The sequence below is a fragment of the Otolemur garnettii genome, unplaced genomic scaffold (genome assembly GCF_000181295.1).
Source record: "Otolemur garnettii isolate 467f Iridium unplaced genomic scaffold, OtoGar3 scaffold00057, whole genome shotgun sequence".
In the NCBI taxonomy this organism is placed as follows: domain Eukaryota; kingdom Metazoa; phylum Chordata; class Mammalia; order Primates; family Galagidae; genus Otolemur; species Otolemur garnettii.
The window spans coordinates 4,837,931-4,856,825 of NW_003852452.1; the positions used below are offsets into that span (position 1 = coordinate 4,837,931).

An 18,895-nucleotide genomic window follows, 5' to 3' on the forward strand; every position below is an offset into this window, starting at 1 on the left:
AAATATCTTACCATGTGGTTTCTAGAAATTCTACAATAGTTTTATTTTTTGAGATGGGTTCTTGCTATATTGCCAGGGTGTGCTCAAGTGATCCTCTGCCTCACCCTCCTAAGTAGTGAGGACTACAGCTAGTGTACACCATGCCTGGCTAATTTTTAATTTTTTTTTTTTTATAGAGATGAGGGTCTCACTATGTTGCTGAAATTCCTGGGCTCAAGCTATCTAGCTTAAGCCTCCCAAGGCTCTGTAATTAAAGGCATAAACTACTGCCCCTGGCTCAGAATTCTCATTTTAATGATGTTTTGCCACTTCTAGAAAAGCTCCTACCCATATTTGATACTCTTCTGAGCTGTGCTTTTGGATTCCTTTCTCCAGCAGACATTTCATTTAGTGCCTGCCATGTGCCATGTGGGTATTGTAGATACCCTCGTTGACACACACATGTCTGCATTCCATTGCTTAAGATGTCAGTTGTTATGCAACACAAAATAAATGATAAGCAGATATCATATCACTCAGTAGCCCCTAGAGTCTTCGATAAATCTTTTCTGACCTTTACTTTACTTTGAAAAGAATGAAGACACTGCTTTAATGTAAATTACAGGGATAATTGATATACATGTATGTACAAATGTGTTTTTCCTTTCAGATGATTGCCAAATTAAAAAACGTTCAGCTTCTCTAAACTCAAAGGTAAGTACTAATTCCCTTAACAAATCAGACTGCATTAACGTACACAGCTATGATTTAATTTAAAAAAAAAAACCCCAAATCATCAAATGTTTATAAGTCAAAAGGTTTTAAAGTACTATTTGAAGCTTCATGCCTTTAAAATGTAAATCATAAAAGTGATTTTAATTTATATACATGTGTATATGTGTATTTTTTATGCAAATATGCTTGTATACTTCCTGCTATATTTGCATATCAATTAAGTTTGCCTGGCAGCATAAGGAAAGCTAGTATGACAATAGTGTCCCTCCTGTCATGTACAACCAGTGTTGGAACTAGGCAGTCCAACAATGGTAGAGCAGCTTCACAAAATCCTCAGGAACCAGTGGGCCCCTCCTTCCTGCTGCTTAACTACCTTCCACCTCTTGCTCTAAGGTAACTTTTTAGATCCACGCACCAAGTCCTCATCATTACATCAAGAAAAAAGAAGAAACATAGCCAGATGTTGTGATGGGCGCCTGTAGTCCCAGCTACTTGGGAGGCTGAGGCAAGAGAATCGCTTAAGCCTAAGAGTTGGAAGTTGCTGTGAGCTGTGATGCCATGGCACTCTACCCAGGGTGACAGAGTGAGACTCTGTCTCAAAAAAAAAAAAAAAAAGAAGAAGAAGAAACAAATACAGGTGTTCCCTCTCCTTGTAAAGACATTTCCTGGAAGTCCATTATAACATTTCCCATTTCATTCTTGGTTGCGAATGAGACTGAAAGTATGGTTTCTATTCCGGAGGCTGTATGCCCAACTACAAATCAGAGGGCTTATTACCAAATATGAAGAGAATTGGATATTGAAGGTCAATCAGCAGCTTTTGCCACAGTCTGAAAATCAGGATTTCCTAAATATACAGACTTTTTGAGTAAGAGATTTTAAAATCATTCCATGCAACCCGCCCTTTCCCCCCATGGATGAGGAAGGAGAGAAGCACAAAGGTGATTAGTTATGATCACTTTCTGGTAGTACCAGGACAAGACATGAGGCTTCGTGGGCTGCATTTTGATAATCTTGATGCTCAACAAACCTATTTAACCTAATTAAAATTAGGGATGATGGTTCAAGAGAAGGACTCACCTAGAACCCATTTAAATTAGGTTATTTACTACATTTAAAATATTTTTATATCCAGAAGTTTTTACTTAAACTTTAAGAGCCACATAATGCAGCATAACACTTTCTAGTGCAAATCTCAAGGCTGATATGTAAACATATCTATTCACTAAAATATAATGAAAATGTTCAAATGTGTTAAATGGAAAAAAATGCTATTATGAAAAACTACAAATGTAGGTAACTTTATCCTTTTGAGTTGGTGGAAATCTTGCTAAGCATAAAAGCAGTGGTAGCAAAAGAGAGAAAAACAGAACAGATTTGCCTGGATTAATAATAAAAAAACTTTCTGCCAGTAATATGAACAAAATTAATATGGGGAAAGATTATACATAAGTGATTTTCAGAGCAGATGTATACACGACAATTCAACATAATAATGCCATATTCAACAATATTAGAAGTCCAATGAATGAAAATCCAAACAAGAAATCTTCTATTTTTGTTTGAATTATAATAATCCAATGTTAGGGAAGGTGGTAAAAAATTTTTGGAACTCAACCTGACCATACCACGATCCTTTAAAGTATGCCTGTTGTTAACTCAGGAGCAGTCAAGTGCATGGCTGTGCATGTACAGTGATCTTCATCAGTGCTGCATGCAACAGTAAAATATTGAGAATTTCCTAAATGTCCACTTTCCTCCTCTGGTAGCCATCTTCTCTTCGAAGAGTGACCATTGCTTCTTTACCCAGGAATATAGGAAATGTAGGAATGGTAAGAAAATCCCTAAGTGTTCTTACTAAATAAATTCATTTTCATTAGGCACAAATATACACTTCGCTAAATTTTTTTTTTTTTTATCATTTCTTTAACATCTGAACTTCCCAAGGCATCTGGGATGGAAAATAATGAGCGATTCAATAGGAGGTCAAGCAGTTGGTGAGTATAATTTTATGGCTGCTCTTTGGGAACCTAACTATTTTATAATTGGGCAAAAGTAAATGAGTATGTGAAATGAGAGATATAGTGACATTTGATTTGTACAGAGCATAAGTACAGTAAATGATTATGTAAATTGGTAAATGATCATAAATTTTTTATTGTGAATTAGGAGGTGTGACTATGCCAGGAAAAAATTAATTATCACATGTAATTTTCATATTGATTTAAACAGTAGCAGATACATTGATAATGGCTACGGATGTATTTGATTTGACTAGTGGCTATAATCATCTTTATTTAGGCGTATTTTGGGGTCAAAGCAGAGTGAACACCGTCCCTCATTACATCGATTTATTAGCACCTATTCCTGGGCAGATGCTGAAGAAGAAAAATGTGAACTAAAGTAGGTGAAGCTTGGTGTGTCTATTAACCTGACATGAACTGGGGCATGAACAATGGGAATCACTTTTTCTCCGTGGAGATGAGATAAAAAAGATAATTCCTTGTAAAAGACTTTCATAGACTTTCACTCTTGTCGCTCTCAAAATGGCAAGGTTTGAGGTCTTAAGCTAGAAAAGACGGTGGAGTTTGGCAGGTTTGTGAAGATAATTTTTCCCTATCTAGATGTGTGGCCATTAGGTGGAAAGGTCAATCGAGAGCCATAGAAGTAAAATGTTCATCTATTTAGATTTTAAGAAACATTATATATATATGCGACGTATGTGTATTCCATAACACAGGCAGATATGTATCATGTGTATACATCTAGTCTCCATTTATGTAAAGTCAGAGTAGGGAAACGTCAAACTCTGGATCACTGTCTCTTTATCTAGTAAACTAAACAAATAAAAACTACTTCCATAGTAAAAAGAAAAGGGCAAGAGACATGAAGAAATGTCGCCTCTAAGACCTTGGGTGATTAGACAGAGTGCTTAACTTTACATGGTCTCAGTTTTCTCATGTATTGAACTGAGAGCTCTTAGTGAAATGATTCTCCGCTCCTTTTACACATTTTCACTGAGTGCCTCCTTTGATACAGTCTATGCTCAATCTTAAGGAACGAAAGCAAGATGTGGTGCCCGCCCTCAAAGTACTGCTTTTTGTTTTGTTTTTCTTTTTATAAGTCCGAGTTCCATGTGTTGAAAACTCTTTTCAGATTTAGAGTTAACATAATAGATCTTTTTTGGGCTGGGTGAAAAAAAAACTCAAGAAGTTCCTTCAAAAGAGTATAATTTAAAAAGCCCCAAAAGATCATAATCTATTTTTTGCCTTTTCTTAGTATGGTACGCTTTCTATTGAGAAGTCTTTATAAACAAAAATACATTGAGAATTTTATAAGAATGGAATTTATTTTGGCTTTGGGCCTTGTTTTTTTAAAAATGAAAGTCTATCATAAATGCTCCCTATAGATGTTTGCCTGAAAAAAAAATCTTTGAGACACATTTCCCTTTAGCAATAGTGAGGTCATTATGAGCTTGGAATTTCAAGTCCAAATAGGAACTTCATTAGAGAACGAAACAATGAAACAATTATGTTTTGTTTTATCCTTTTTAAATAATATGATTTGATTAAAAATACAGTCAGTCCAATTGCTAGTTCTCAGTTCACTGAGTACTAGTAAACTAGTAGCAAAAGTACTAGCTTTTATTTAACTAACTTTACATTGAAAATATTTTCTTTTCTTTGTTTTTTTTTGAGACAGAGTCTTACTCTGTTGCCCTGGGTAGAGTGCCATGGTGTCACAGCTCACAGCATCCTCAAACTCCCAGGCTCATGCAATCTTCTTACCTCAGGCTCCAGTGTAGCTGGGACCACAGGTGCCCGCCACAACGTCCAGCTAATTTTGCTATTCTTTTAGTAGAGATATGGGTCTTGCTCTTGCTCAGGCTGGTCTCGAACTCTTGAGCAAGCAATCCACTTGCCTTGGCCTCCCAGAGTGTTAGGCATAAGCCACTGTGCCTGGTCTACGTTGAAAAAATTTTCATAAATTATTAAGATTTTTAGAGAAAGAGATGAATTTTAATGTTAGCCCAAGTTAGCACTGATTAGAGAAAAGGGTAAAATCAACTGCTAATATAGGATATTTAAAAACGTGATGGAATGTTTAATAATAAGGAAATATGTTTACTGTGTATTGAATGAAAAAATATCAAGAGGAATAAGCATGGTATCCACATTTGTTTTTAGAGTGTGGTTAAGTGCATATATACACATACAGAGAAAGAAATCACAGTAATAACAGTGATTAATTATGAGTGGCGAGGTTAATTTTTATATGTCCTTTGTAAATTTCCCCCTTTTTTCATATCTTTGGCTAACATCTCCACTTAAGACACAAACATTATTTTTCTAATTAGAGAAAGTTATTTCTTAAAATACAATTCCTAGAAAAGGTTTAAATTGTAAATTTGGTGGCTTAACTCTCAGAGTCAGGTATTTATCAAATCTTCTTAAAGCAAAACATACCTTTGTGAGCCTCTTAAGTTATACTGTAAAATGTAGCAAGATTTTATAAATACTTCTGACATATTATCCTACATTTCAGATATTTAAAAACCATATTTATTTACAGAACTAAAGATGACTCAGAACCACCAGGAGAAGAAATAGTAGAAAGGACAAGGAAGCCAAGTCTTTCTGAAAAGAAAAACGCTCCGTCCAAGTGGCAAGTCTCTTCCGTGTAAGTGTCTGGCTTGACAACGGGCTACCGTTCTGGTGGACTGGGAAAGGGCAAAGCAGTATTAATTTTAACCAATTTACTTTACTAAAAGACATGTCTAATTGTTATACGTAAGATGAATAACAAACTTTGTGTGGTCTACAGCAGTTATCCTTGAACTATGTTACAAAGGAGGCAGGAGAGATTTTAGGAAACTTGACTCTGGAACCAGACAGCCGAGGTTTGAATTCCAGCTCTCTAGCTAGCTGTGAGACCTGGGCAAGTTCATTTGAATAGCAACTTCAAGTTCATTCAAGTAACAACTTCATCTATTAGATGAAGATGATACTAGTACCCATGTCACAGCGTCTAGCACAGCGTTAACTATTTTCAAAGACTTAAATGATGCTCTAATACCTTTTTCAGTGGGTGTTTCTAAAAGAAAGTTTAAATTATAGTGTAGTAAAAGTATGGAGTATGGTAAAAAATGTGACATGTTTCTATATAGTAATCCCCCTTTATCCATAGTTTCACTTTCATGATCCAAAAATAGGTTGAGTAAAGTACTCAAGATATTTTGCAAAGGAGAGTGAGACTACATTAATGTAACTTTTTATTACAACATATTGTTACAACTGCTCTATTTTCTTACTAGTTATTGTTAGTCTCTTACTGTGCCTAATTGATGAATTAAATTTTATCATATGTACATCTAGGAAAAAACATACTATATACAGTGTTGTGTAATATAGGAATTCACTGGGGGGGAGTGTCTTGGAACATACCCCCTGAGAATACGAGGGGGACTACTGTACACATACATAAATATATACATAGATGTCCTGCTCTATCCGGTAAATTATATTTTTGTTTCCACTGTAGGAATCAAAGAATGAGATAAATTCTTGTATGTACACATTAGGAGTTAAATACTGCCTAAACCGTGTAATTTTCAGATTCTCATTATACCACATCATTTCTTTTTGTTTTTTTCTTTTGAGACAGGGTCTCCCTCTGTCTCCCAGGCAGAAGTGCAGTGGCACCACCATGGCTCCCTGAAGCCTTAAACTCCTGGGTTCAAGCGATCTTACCACCTCTGCTTCCCAAGGAGTGGGGACTATGTGTGCCTGCTACCGTGTGTGGCTAATTTTTTTACTTTTTTGTAAAGTCTTGCTATATTTCTCAGGCTATAATCTAATAATTTGGAAAGGGGGGGCTGATTCTGTCCCAAACCAAAATGATAAATCATAATATGCAGATTATAAGGCAGTCCTGGCAAAAGGAGCGTTTCTCATAACAAGTTATTAATTACCCAATTCTGTACTTGTATCTTCCTCGTAGTTATGACACCATAGCTTCCTGGACAGCCACTGTCAAGACTTCCCTCAGAAAGGCTAACAAGGCGCTCTGGCTGTCCGTCCTGCTCATCGTCCTGCTCGCGGCTCTCATGAGCTTCCTCACAGGCCGGTTCTTCCAAAAGTCGGTGGACGCTGCTCCCATACAGGAAGAGGACTCCTGGATATCTCTAGAACACATCTTGTGGCCGTTTGCCAAACTCCGACACAATGGGCCACCCCCAGTGTGACAGCAGCACACGCTACTATCTGTATCTTGATTTAGAAAGTTTCAGTATCTGAACTTTGTAAATTAGTAACTTTTAGCTGGGAAAGTATAGAATGAAACCAGAGGTTTTCAGAATGACTGTAAGATATTTTATTAATCCATGCCCTCTTTTTCCAATTATCTCTTTGACTAAAATACAGTGAGGATGAAGCCTGCCTGCAATGTTTTAAAGAGTTTTTGAGGAAGAAATATATGTGGTTTTGTTAAAGTTTACTTAAATAAAGATCATTCAAATCTTCACACGGTGAATGCTGAAATTCTCAATAGGCTAAGTACTAAAGGAAAAGAAAAACACTTGGCTCAAAATAGAATTTGAACAGAAAATGTTGATCAGATAATTTTAAGAGCTTATCTGGAATATATTCACTCATTATACTTTATTGAAGAAATACCTGCTTTTCCCCAACATACTTGACTTTTCATACTGATGAAAGCTTCTGAGTGGAGATCAGGAGTAGCTGAGCAGTCTTGTAGAAAGGAGCATCTGGCAGACACAGGCAAGAGACTGACAGTCGGAACTCCTGATTTTCTCCATTGCTTCCTTAGAAGCGAAATCCTTGACCATGTGATACAAAGTAGAGTGAAACTCCGTTTCTTCTTTAAGCGCTTCAGAGAACGCCTCACTCTCTTCATTGATCTTAAGCATTTGTGCTCTGTCGCCAGTAAACAACAAAAGGTCCCAATTAGGATTCTCAGGCCATTCTTCAGCAAGATGTTCCTTCACCTTAAAAGAAAAAGGGAAATTTAAAAAAAAAATCCATTACTAGTTCCTCTTCTGTTAAGGATTCTGAAAACAGTATTAGCTGAAGAGCTCAACTGAGTCTTCACAATTGCTGAAGTTAAATGTTCTGGGAGGCACCTGTGGCTCAGTGAGTGGGGCACCAGCCCCATATACTGAGGGTGGGGGTTTGAACCTGGCCCCGGCCAAAACTGCAACAAAAACATAGCCAGGCGTTGTGGTGGGCACCTGTAGTCCCAGCTACTTGGGAGGCTGAGGCAGGAGAATCACCTGAGCCCAAGAGCTGGAGGTTGCTGTGAGCTGTGATGCTACGGCACTCTATGGAGGGCGACAGAGTGAGACTCTGTCTCAAAATAAATAAATAAAAATAAAAGAAATATTCTTAATGTCCCATTATTGAATTTTTTTAAAACCATGAAACTGTTCACAACCTGGTGCTTAGGGACCACATGTATTAATTCATGCAACAAATATTTATTGAATGCCTATCATGTTCTAGGTGCTAGAAATGTAAAAGCAAAACAAAACATAGGAAAAAATGAATATAAGTAAATAACACTGTAACAACAAAACCCTTCCCTCAAGCAGCTTCCATTTGAGAGGGAAACATGATAAACAAGAACGATAAAGACAGCGGCTTGTCTATGCTGCGACATTCACCAGTTAGCTTTTAGAATTTGAAATTTGCTCTACCAGCTAAGAATACCGGTCAGAAGGTTAAACTGGATGTCTCACCCTCCCAGGAGAGAGTCTGTGAATCACAGACGTGTTCATGTTAAAGGCTTCCCTCTGTTCTTGAGTCTACATGGCCTGAAGTCAAGAGCACTTGATACCATAATGGACAACAAAGGCATTTCATATGACAAACTTAAAAAATTTTTGAAGATTTAAAACTCCATTTTGAATGTTTTTTGTTTCTACCTGTCACCCTGGTAGAGTGCTGTGGGGTCATGGCTCACAGCAACCTCACACTGTTGGCTTTGAGCAATCCTCCTGCTTCCGCCTCCCAAGTAGCCGGGACTTGAGGTACCCACCACAATGCCCAGCTATTCTTTTTTCTTCTGTTTTTTGTAGAGATGGGGGTCTTCCTGAGCTCAGGTGATCCACCCATCTGGGCCCTGTTTTTATGTTTTTAAAACCAATACTTACTTTATCTTCTTTTGGAGGATAAAGTAGTTTTATGGGTTTTTACATAGTACTATACCTTAAATACAACTTTTGAAGAAGTACATTCTAAGTTCCACTTGCTCCAACCAAATGCAAAAGCAGAACTTAGTAGGGCCATTTGTCGATAAGCTTTCACTTCTACCAAAGGAATCTGTTAATATAAAAACAAACAAAACTAGTTTCAGGGCCTCTCAACAAGTCTCCCTTCCATCCTTGGCCTCTTTCAGTCTATTCTCAACCCAGAAGGATCCACTTAAAATTGTAAGTCAGAGGACATAGCTCCTCTTTCAAAGCTGGGCAAAGGCTTGTCCTTCCTCTCAGAGCAGAACCAGACTTAACGAAGACCTCCAAAGCCCTCTCTGATCTGACACCTCCGCCCACGACCCCATGTACACCCCATGGCCTGTAAGCCTTATCTCATTTTCCTCTCCTCTGCTCTCTCAGGTCCAGGCCTCCTTGCTGCTCCTCCAGCCCTCAAATCACACCAGCCATGCCCTCAGAGCTCTGCTGCCGCTGTTCTCCCTACCTGGAAGCTGCTTCCCAAGATATACACTTGGCTTACTTCCTACCTTCAAGTTTTGGTCCAATCTCACTGCGCCCCGACACCCTATTGAATATCGTACACTGCTCAACCGCACGACTCCTGATCTACCACTTCTTACTTCCACAGCACTTTCACCTTTTTAGTACACTAGATGGGTTGTTTTTCCCTTTTCTACTATGATGTAAACTACACAAGGGCAGGGACCTGTTTTATTCACGGACATCCTAATCCTCTAAAACAGTGTCTAGCATATTCTACATTCAGAAAAAAAATGTTTCCTTGAATATTCTGAAAACATGAAGAGGATACTACATTCAACACTGCAGAGTAACAAGTGATTTGAGTTACTAAAATCAAGGGTTTTTTTTCATGTGTGTGTGTATATATATAACCTTAGTTACAGGATTATTTTCAAATGTTATATGAATATATACCTATACTGCCATTTTCTGGTACATTCATAAACATGTTCTTGAGTACAGAATTCTTCTGCCTACAAACATACCTTTCATGATTAGAAGGCACTTGGCGTCTTCACTAACATATTACAAATGTTTACTAAAAATCTACCATATTCTAGGAATATGCTAGGTTCTAAAAGAATTAGAACAGCCCCCATCCTCAATAAGCTCACAGTTTAACCTGGAGGAAGCTTATTAACTAAAACCTTACATGACTACTCTATCACATAAACTAGAAAACTAGAGAATGGACAAATTCCTGGACACAACCTTCAAAGACTCGATCAGGAAGAAAGAGAACTCCTGAATAGATCAAAATGAGCAGTGAGAAGGAAGAAGTCATAAAAAAATCTTCCAAAAACAAAAAAAAAATCCCAGAACCAGATGGATTCACAGCCAAATTCTACCACACCCCATTGAGAAGGAAGAGATCCTCCCCAACTCATTCTATGAAGCCAGTCTTTTCTCCATACCAAATCCAGGAAAGGACATAATAAAAACAACTATAAACAAATATCCCTTGTGAATATAGATAGAAAAGTCCTCAATAAAATACTAGCAAACTGACCACTAAGACCATGTGGGCTTCCTCCAAGGGATGCAGGGATGATTCAACCTACTATAAGCCAATAAATGTGATACACCACATCAACAGATGTGAAAACAAAGACCATGTTATCCTCTCAATAGATGTAGAAAAAGTATTTGTCCAGCAACTGTTCATGATAAAAATCCTCAACAAACGAGGCACAGGAGGAACCATTCTCAAACTTAGAAAAGCCATATATGACAAACCCACAGCCTGAATATCATGGTGAAGGAGGAAAAGTTGAAAGCATTTCCCCTAAGAACTGGAACAAAGCAAGGGTGCCCACTGTCACAACTTCTACTCACAATAGTGCCAGCAGTCCTGCCAGAGCTATCAGGCAAGTAAAGGACACAAAAGGCCTCCAAATTGGGAAAGAGGAGATCAATCTATTGCTTTTTGTTGATGATATACAATTGATAAACTCAGCCAAGTCTCAGGTTTCAAAATCAATGTACATAAAGCAGCATTATTATACACTAAGAACAGTCAAGCTGAGAGTCAAATCAAAGATCCACTAGCACTGAGTACCTAATCCATACCTAATAGCTACAAGGAAAATAAAATACTTAGAAATATACTCAACCAAGACGGTGCCGTATCTCTACAAAGAGAACTACAGAACATTGAGGAAAGAAATCACAGATGATGCAAACTAACGGAAAAACATATCATGCTTTTGGATTGGTAGAAGAATACTGTTAAAACATTGCCATAGTACCCAAAGTGATTCACAGATTCAATGCAATCCCTATCAAAAATGAACACCATATTTCACAGATCTAGGAATAATAATTCTATGCTTCATTTGGAACCACGGAAGAGCCCAGCCCAGACTGTTTCCTGAACAGTCAAGGGAATGTGCTGGCTAAGCCCATTCTTAAAGCCCAGCTTTAAGAGCAAAGCAATCTTAAGCACAAAGGACAGCATGGTATTGGTCCCAAAACCTAATGAATAACATGAACCATTATACAGACACGGAGGCTCTGCTAAGAAAACAAAGGAAGTGGGTCTTGTACATTGGTGGTCCTTGTATGTGTTTAATTTTACTTAATTTATCATGTTTAGGAAAGCATAGGGTTTTCACCCTTTTGAGAGATCTTACATGTATTCAGTCATGGAAAAAGAAACAAAATACATAAAATGAGAAGTCACTTAGATAACCTTTGCAATAAGCTGGCCAGCAGTGGTATGCTCCATGTGTCAAAGGAAGATCATTCACAGGTTTACTTTATTAACTTGAGAGAACCCTGGATTTCTGCTCTTTGCACTTATTCTTTCCTTCTTTTCTAACTATACAATCCTGTATAGGTGAACATAAAACTCATGGTCTATATAATACTACACAAAATTTAACACTTGCTAACATTCTAATGTCTATTACATTAAATTGGCAAAGACTCCTTGCCTTATTGTTCGCAGAAACATAGAAATGAGAGTGTCCGGTAGGGAAGATGTTCAAGCCAGCTTCCTTCAAAGCATTAATGAAACAAAAAGAAGTCATCCATTTTCCTTCCAAAATAGGAAAATCTTCTTTTATGTCTTGTAGTTTGATTGATGATAACATGCAGACGTTTTCCTAGTTTAAATAAAAGAAGGTTTTATACAAGTTGAAATTATTACTTCATTTTAGGTCTAGCCTCTGGATTTTTTGTATTGTTTTTATTTTATTTATTTATTTTTTGCAGTTTTTGGCAGGGGCTGGGTTTGAACCCACCACCTCCAGTATATAGGGCTGGCACCCTACTCCTTTGAGCCATAGGTGCCGCCCTTTATTTTATTTTTTTAAAGACAGCGTCCCAATTATGTCACCCTCGGTAGACTGCTATGGTGTCACAGCTCACAGCAACCTCCAACTCTTCGGCTTAAGTGATTCTGTTGCCTCAGCCTCTTGAGTAGCTGGGACTACAGGTGCCGGCCAAAACGCCCAGCTATTTTTTTCTGGTTGCAGTTGGCATCATTATTGTTTAGCTGGCCCAGGCCAGGTTCGAACCTGCCAGCCTCGATGTATACGGCTGGTGCCCTACCTAGTAAGCTACAGACACCACCAACTTTGTATTGTTTTTAAATAATTTATCACTATATTAAAAAGAATGCAGACCAGGGTGGCAGTGGGGGAAGGAGAGAGCAGAAAGAGGGAAGGAGGGCAGGGGGAGTCAGGGGGTTACCGTGTGTGATACACCTTTTGGGAGAGGGACCAATCATAAGAGGGACTTTACCTGACAAATGGAATCAATGTAACCTGGTTCTTTGTGCCCTCAATGAATCTCCCATAATTAAAAAAAAAAAAAGAAGAAGAATGTAGGGCAGGTTTGTGTTAGGGCTGATCTGGAAACTCTAGCACAAGTCCCCATGTTACCGTGATCAGTTTATTCTCTTGGGCACATCTGAACAATCAAGGGAATGTGCTGGCTAAAGATCTCCCAAGTCTCTTTTGATTTTATAAGTTATGATCTAAGTGTCTGCATAAGTTCACATTGAATTAAAACAGCTATTTGACAAAAATCATGACTAATTTCACACATCATTCCTGATTTTTCACATATGTAAAATCAAACTTAGTGATGCAAAAGTATTTTCCAGTTTCAATGTTTCCCAAAGTGGCAGTTTGAAGGTATAGAGCAGGCGTCCTCAAACTACGGCCCACAGGCAACATGCAGCCCACCTAGGACATTTATCCAGCCTGCTGGGTGTTTTTGCCGCCACTACCTGTCCTGCTTAGCAGCTGACTTGTCCCAGGGCCCGCAGTCTGGCCCTCCAACAGTCTGAGGGAAAGTTTAAAAAGTTTGAGGACCCCAGGTATAGAATTCACATCTACCATCTGAATTCTTTTCAATGTTAATATATTTTAATTAACCCAATATAGAAAAAATATATTTCAATATGTAATCAATATAAAGTTAATATTGAGACAGTTCACATTCTTTTTCTCATGCTAAGTATTCTAAATCTGATGTGTATTCTACATTTACACAACATATTAATTTGGACTTGTCACATTTCAAAAGGTTGATGACCACATGTGGTTAGTAGCTACCTTATTAGACAGCATAGATGTACCTTTGAAATCTATCTGAAAATGCACAATGAGCCATCTTTGGTGTTTCAATCTTCACATTAATAAATGAACATTGTGAAGGTATTTTTAATCTTTTCATAAAGTTAGAGGAAGAGTCTTTGCACTGGAGGCTTCAGGGATGCTGGGGTGGTAAGGAGGAAGCCTGACAAAGGCTCTAGAACTATCACCCTTACGTGGTTTTAGAAAGGTCACTCAACCTCCTGACCTCTTTGGGCATTAGTTTCCCTCTACAGGATGTAAGGATAGAATAGAAGCATCTTACAGGCTTTTGTAGATTGATGATCTTGAGCTCCCCATCTCCTTTCTCATCAAGTTTTTTTTTTTTTTTTTTTTTTTTTTTTAAGATGGAGCCTCAAGCTATCCCCCTGGGTCGAGTGCCATGGCATCACAGCTCACAGCAACCTCCAACTCCTGGGTTCAAGCGAGTCTCCTGCCTCAGCCTCCCAAGTAGCTAGGACCACAGGCACCCGCCACAACGCCCGGCCATTTTTTGGTTGCAGCCATCATTGTTGTTTGGCGGGCCCGGGCTGGGGATTTGAACCCGCCACCTTAGGTATATGTGGCTGGCGCCCTAGCGGCTTGAGCCACAGGCACCGAGCCTCTCATCAAGTTTTAAAAGCAAAGCTTAACAATATTCTAGTCTTCCTGCTACATTCATAAGATATTCCAGGCTATCTCTTTTTTTAAAAAACGTTAAGACTTATTTTACGTATCATAAAAGTCACCCATTTCAAGTGTGCAATCAAATGATTTTATGTGACTTCCTGAGTAGTGCATGTATCAGTCAGTTTTAGAACATATTCATTCCTCCCAATAAGATCCCTATCAAATGATTTTATGTAACTTCCTGAGTAGTGCATGTATCAATCAGTTTTAGAACATATTCATTCCTCCCAATAAGATCCCCATTTATAGTTAATCCCCAGTCCTACCCTCAGGCCCAGGCAACCACTAACCTATACTTTTCAGGCTATGTAATTTCTGACAAAGGAGAAACAGAGCCTCATTCAGAAAGAGACCACCCTCAAAGGGGATTTCAAATGGCTGGATGATACGGATCAGGGAGCCTCTTAGAGCATGGACATGCTCTGACACTCCCACTTGCAGCCATGCTTGTTGGGTCCTTAGGTGATCTATCCCTAATAACTTCAGGGTTTCAGCCTCCATGTTTACATGTTATTGCCTATTTAATTATTCAACTAACATTTCATTTAAAAATTACAACTCAAGGTACATTTTAAATGTATTTATAAAAGACATTTCAATATACAGAGGGTGCCAAAAAATATATAAAAAACATATACACATTTTAAGAAAGGAAAAACTGTATTAAAATGTTAATACTCAGCATGTACAGATAATGTTTGTTACCTTGTATATTGTATCGTGCATCTCTCGTAATTGCAGAAGTCAAACATGACTTGGCTATTACCATTTTAATACAGTTTTTCCTTTCTTAAAATGCGTATATATTTTTGGTACCCTCCACATACATCAGCAGTGATTAACTGCTTTGACAAAGAGGTGATTGATGGTAACTCACCTTAATATGTATTTGAATCTCAGTAAATACTGTGGTCACAGTCAAAAGCACTTGATTGACATCCAGTGGTCTTAGTTCCCATGACCGGTATGGCATGTTAATATGAGTATCTTGAATCAAGGTAACAGGGCCAAAGGTTTCGAGGCTGAATGTGATTAGTCTCTCTTTTTGTTCATAAGATATATTGCTGATGCCATCAGTTGTCCAATGTTGATCTTTATAATAAATGAAGAAAGTGACATTAGTTTCATTTTTTTCCTATAAAAAATAAAATGAATGAAACCACCCAAATAATTGATTGCTATGTGGATAAACTGATCTTTTACATTTGGAGTAGGATCTCAACAAAAGGCCAACTTTGCTGGGAGAGTTCCCCTGCTTACAAGATCAAGCACAAATTCTGCATGGTAGGGAAGACTAAGGAAATTTGGTCTCACTTCTGGGGCTCCGTCCCTGGCTGCTTCTCACACCTGTTTTCAGCTCTGCTTTTCCCCCTTCCTCAACAACATCATATATCCCTGGACCTTTGCACACGCAAATCTTTCTTCCTAGACTACTCTTACTTTATAAAGAAAACTCTCACCGGTTTTAAGCATACAATTAAGTTATTTTTTATAAATTTACCCAGTTATACAATCACCACAATCTAGTTTTAGAACATTTTTATCCCCCCAGTAAGATTCCTTATATCTTTTTACAGTTAATTCCCATTCCCACCTCTAGCTTCCAGCAACTATTAATATATTTCTAGTATGTAAATCTCTTCACAAATACATAAATGTAAAACAACCTTAAAAGCAAAGCTATACAGCTTTTCTTGTTTCATCACATTTGTTGCTTTTAAAAACTATACAGCTTTCATCAAGAATCCCTAAAACTGCATGCATTAATTAACAAGATTAAGACCTCTAAAAATTCAGCGAATCTACCCCGAAGGAAATATTACTGATTAATAAATCATCAGCTTATATCTTTGCTAGTGGTACTTCTAACTTACATTTTGAAAAAGTAATAATTTCCCATGGTTCAAGAATCAAATATTTATTTATTTATTTGTTTGTTTGTTTGTTTGTTTTTTGAGACAGAGCCTCAAGCTGTCGCCCTGGGTAGAGTGCTGAGGCATCACAGCTCACAGCAACCTCCAACTCCTGGGCTCAAGCAAGCCTCCTGCCTCTGCCTCCCAAGTAGCTGGGACCACAGGCACCCTCCACAATGCCTGGCTATTTTTTGGTTGCAGCCGTCATTGTTGTTTGGCAGTCCCAGGCTGGATTCGAACCTGCCACCTTAGGTTTATGTGGCTGGCGCCTTGCCACTTGAGCCACAGGTGCCGAGCCAAGAATCAAATATTTAAAAAGGCATATAGTGGCTAGTTTTCCTCTTTCACATGTTTCCCGTTTTGCCTAGTCCTCATCCCCAATACTTATTTGCAATTTATAAACAATTAACATTAAAATTATCAAATATTTAATTACCCACATCTGAAGTATTTGATGATTTCATGAGAGGATGGGTTTTTCATTTGTTTGTTTTTTATTTGCTAAACTACCTTGATATTTTCATTCACTGTATATTTTTAAAATATAATAATATAACCATAAAGTAATTGTTCAGAGACTATGGCAGATATAAGCACTTTAGAAATCTATATTACAAAACTCAACAAATTTTAAAACTCCAGACCCTATTTATTCCCATGATGAGCAAACAGAACAAGACTGTAGAAAAGCATAGAAATATGTAAGATAATATACTCGATTTCTATATTGCATTTTGTTTCAACTTGAAGACTTCATAATTATGCCCCTTCTTACTATATAACAACTGGTTAAGGCACTGCTGTACCTTCAGCATTCCACCTTACAACCATAGGGTCCTCAAAAAACATCACATTGTCATGAACCCGAAGCGTGACCTCTACGGGTGGGAAAGCGTTCTCTGCCTCCAAGTCTTCTGTAGTTTCTGGAGGATATGTGTATTTCTGTAATCCTTCTTTGAGTATCTTTAAAAAATGACCCAAACCACACAAAGTTAGAAGTTGACTGTTAACAGTTAAAAATGTAAACATTATTGATAAACTATATAGATTTTTTAATAAACACTGCAGTTTGGTCTCATTTATCTATAGGTTGACTAACAATATCACAACAAAATTTAAAAAGATAAGTGATTGAGGGGAAAAAAGCACTAACTTTGAATGTAATTATGGAACTTCCTATGGACCAGTTCTCTGCTGGGCTTATTCATCATTTTATTCCTCCAAGCAATTCTAAAGGCCTGTACGTAACAAAGACAATACTTAAGAGTAATTTGCCAAAGATTAGAAATGACTTTGAGGAGCCACCAGACTCAAACCCCGATTGATGGGACCCCAAACCACATGCTCTAATACCTTGGTAAAGACAGGTGGGTGAAGAGAGAAGAAGTATAAGAACCTTTGGAGAAGTTCAGAAATGAATGAAGGAAAGTGAACTAAGCAGGCAACAAATTTTTCTGGGATAAGGTAGATCTGTACGTTACTTGAATGCAGCAGAGAAGAATCTAGGGTGGTGATTGGGGGGGGAGATTAAAAATGGCAGAAAATAGAGAAAAAAATCAGATTGGGCAAAATTCTAGAGGAGGTGGGAAGTTACTGAGCAAAGCCTTGAAAAAAGGAGGAAGGCCTCTTTGCTGTAGGAGAGAAAAAATAAGTTTGAAGGAGGATTCTTTGGGTTCAAATGAAGAACATGGAGTGTTCTTGGGACATTCTGATAAAATTCAAGTACAATAAATCTTTAAATATACCCTTGAAAATTCCAGCTCAGGCTGGGACCTACTTATGGACAAAAAGGATATTAAAATTTTACTGGGAGGGGCAACTAGGAAAAAAATGTCTACCAAGGATCTCTGGGGGTCAATAACAAGAAAAAGAAAGTTGATAAATACTTCTCTAATGTACCAAGGTCCTTAATGGATGGGATTGAGGGTGAGAAGTACCTTTCAATCTGCGTACTTGCCATGTGGGAGGGGAGATGATTGGGTATGACAGCATAACTGGGCATGTATGGTAGAATGCTAGACTATCATTTTAAAAGCTAATCCATATGTTTACAATCCTATATTGATATAGGCTTACAATATCTATGAGTTCCAATTTTAAAATTCATATTACTTTAGATTCTTTTTCTTCAGTATCTGATTCGAATTTTCAATTCTCATACATTTAAGACTACGTAAAACTACATTTTTTCCCTTTGTGCTTGTTTAATAGGGTTAAAGCTCATTAGAGGTTACATAATTTGAAATAAAGCAAAAGTGTGAGTAACTATATTACTTGTAAGTTGTGATTCAAGAATCTACCTACTTCCACAATCATCCAGCCCTTTGCTGGTTTACACTGTGGAGGAAGCTCCAAAATGTCCAAGTGATATATTCCGCCCAGGGTTGTGAACTGGCATATATCCACCTCGTTATCTTCAAATGCAAGTGGCATTTCAGGGGCATTCTCAATCTGCAACAAGTGTGCTAAAAATAATCAGATTAGACAGTTTCTAAATAGATCACAAAATCTTTGTATTTGCTTAGGAGGAAAATGAAAAAATTCATTTCATTCATTCCTTAATACTGGTAAGGAAGTTTTTATTTAACTAGCTATTAAAACTTTTCAAAAAGTGGTTAACTCAGAACTACTCATAGAACTAATCTTGGCCTACAGGGGAGGGCTTCATTTTTATTTCATATACGAACATTTTAGAAATTTGCATACAATAAGCATGGGTTACTATTAAAAGGAAAACAAAAATA

General features: G+C 37.6%; 2 protein-coding genes across 5 annotated transcripts in view; one reads left to right on the forward strand and one right to left on the reverse strand.

Moving 5' to 3' along the window:
- Nucleotides 1-7,208, forward strand: part of LRMP (lymphoid restricted membrane protein) — a 49,897-nt gene extending 42,689 nt beyond the window's left edge. Inside the window, exons 16-21 of the mRNA XM_023514706.1 lie at nt 650-693; nt 2,484-2,546; nt 2,662-2,711; nt 3,016-3,117; nt 5,287-5,394; nt 6,715-7,208. Coding sequence (XP_023370474.1) covers nt 650-693; nt 2,484-2,546; nt 2,662-2,711; nt 3,016-3,117; nt 5,287-5,394; nt 6,715-6,958 — 611 coding nt within the window. The 3' untranslated portion in view covers nt 6,959-7,208. The remainder of the gene's footprint in view (nt 1-649; nt 694-2,483; nt 2,547-2,661; nt 2,712-3,015; nt 3,118-5,286; nt 5,395-6,714) is intronic.
- A 118-nt stretch (nt 7,209-7,326) lies between these two features.
- CASC1 (cancer susceptibility 1) overlaps nt 7,327-18,895 on the reverse strand; it is a 58,855-nt gene continuing 47,286 nt past the window's right edge. For 2 of the 4 annotated variants that reach the window (XM_023514700.1, XM_023514701.1), the window contains 6 exons: nt 18,456-18,616; nt 16,958-17,114; nt 15,116-15,330; nt 11,902-12,072; nt 8,940-9,053; nt 7,329-7,720 (listed from right to left, as the gene is read on the reverse strand). In XM_023514700.1, coding sequence (XP_023370468.1) covers nt 7,445-7,720; nt 8,940-9,053; nt 11,902-12,072; nt 15,116-15,330; nt 16,958-17,114; nt 18,456-18,616 — 1,094 coding nt within the window. In that variant the 3' untranslated portion in view covers nt 7,329-7,444. Of the gene's footprint in view, nt 7,721-8,939; nt 9,054-11,901; nt 12,073-15,115; nt 15,331-16,957; nt 17,115-18,455; nt 18,617-18,895 lie in introns of all 4 variants that reach the window. The other 2 variants (XM_023514703.1, XM_023514702.1) reach the window with 2 other exon arrangements.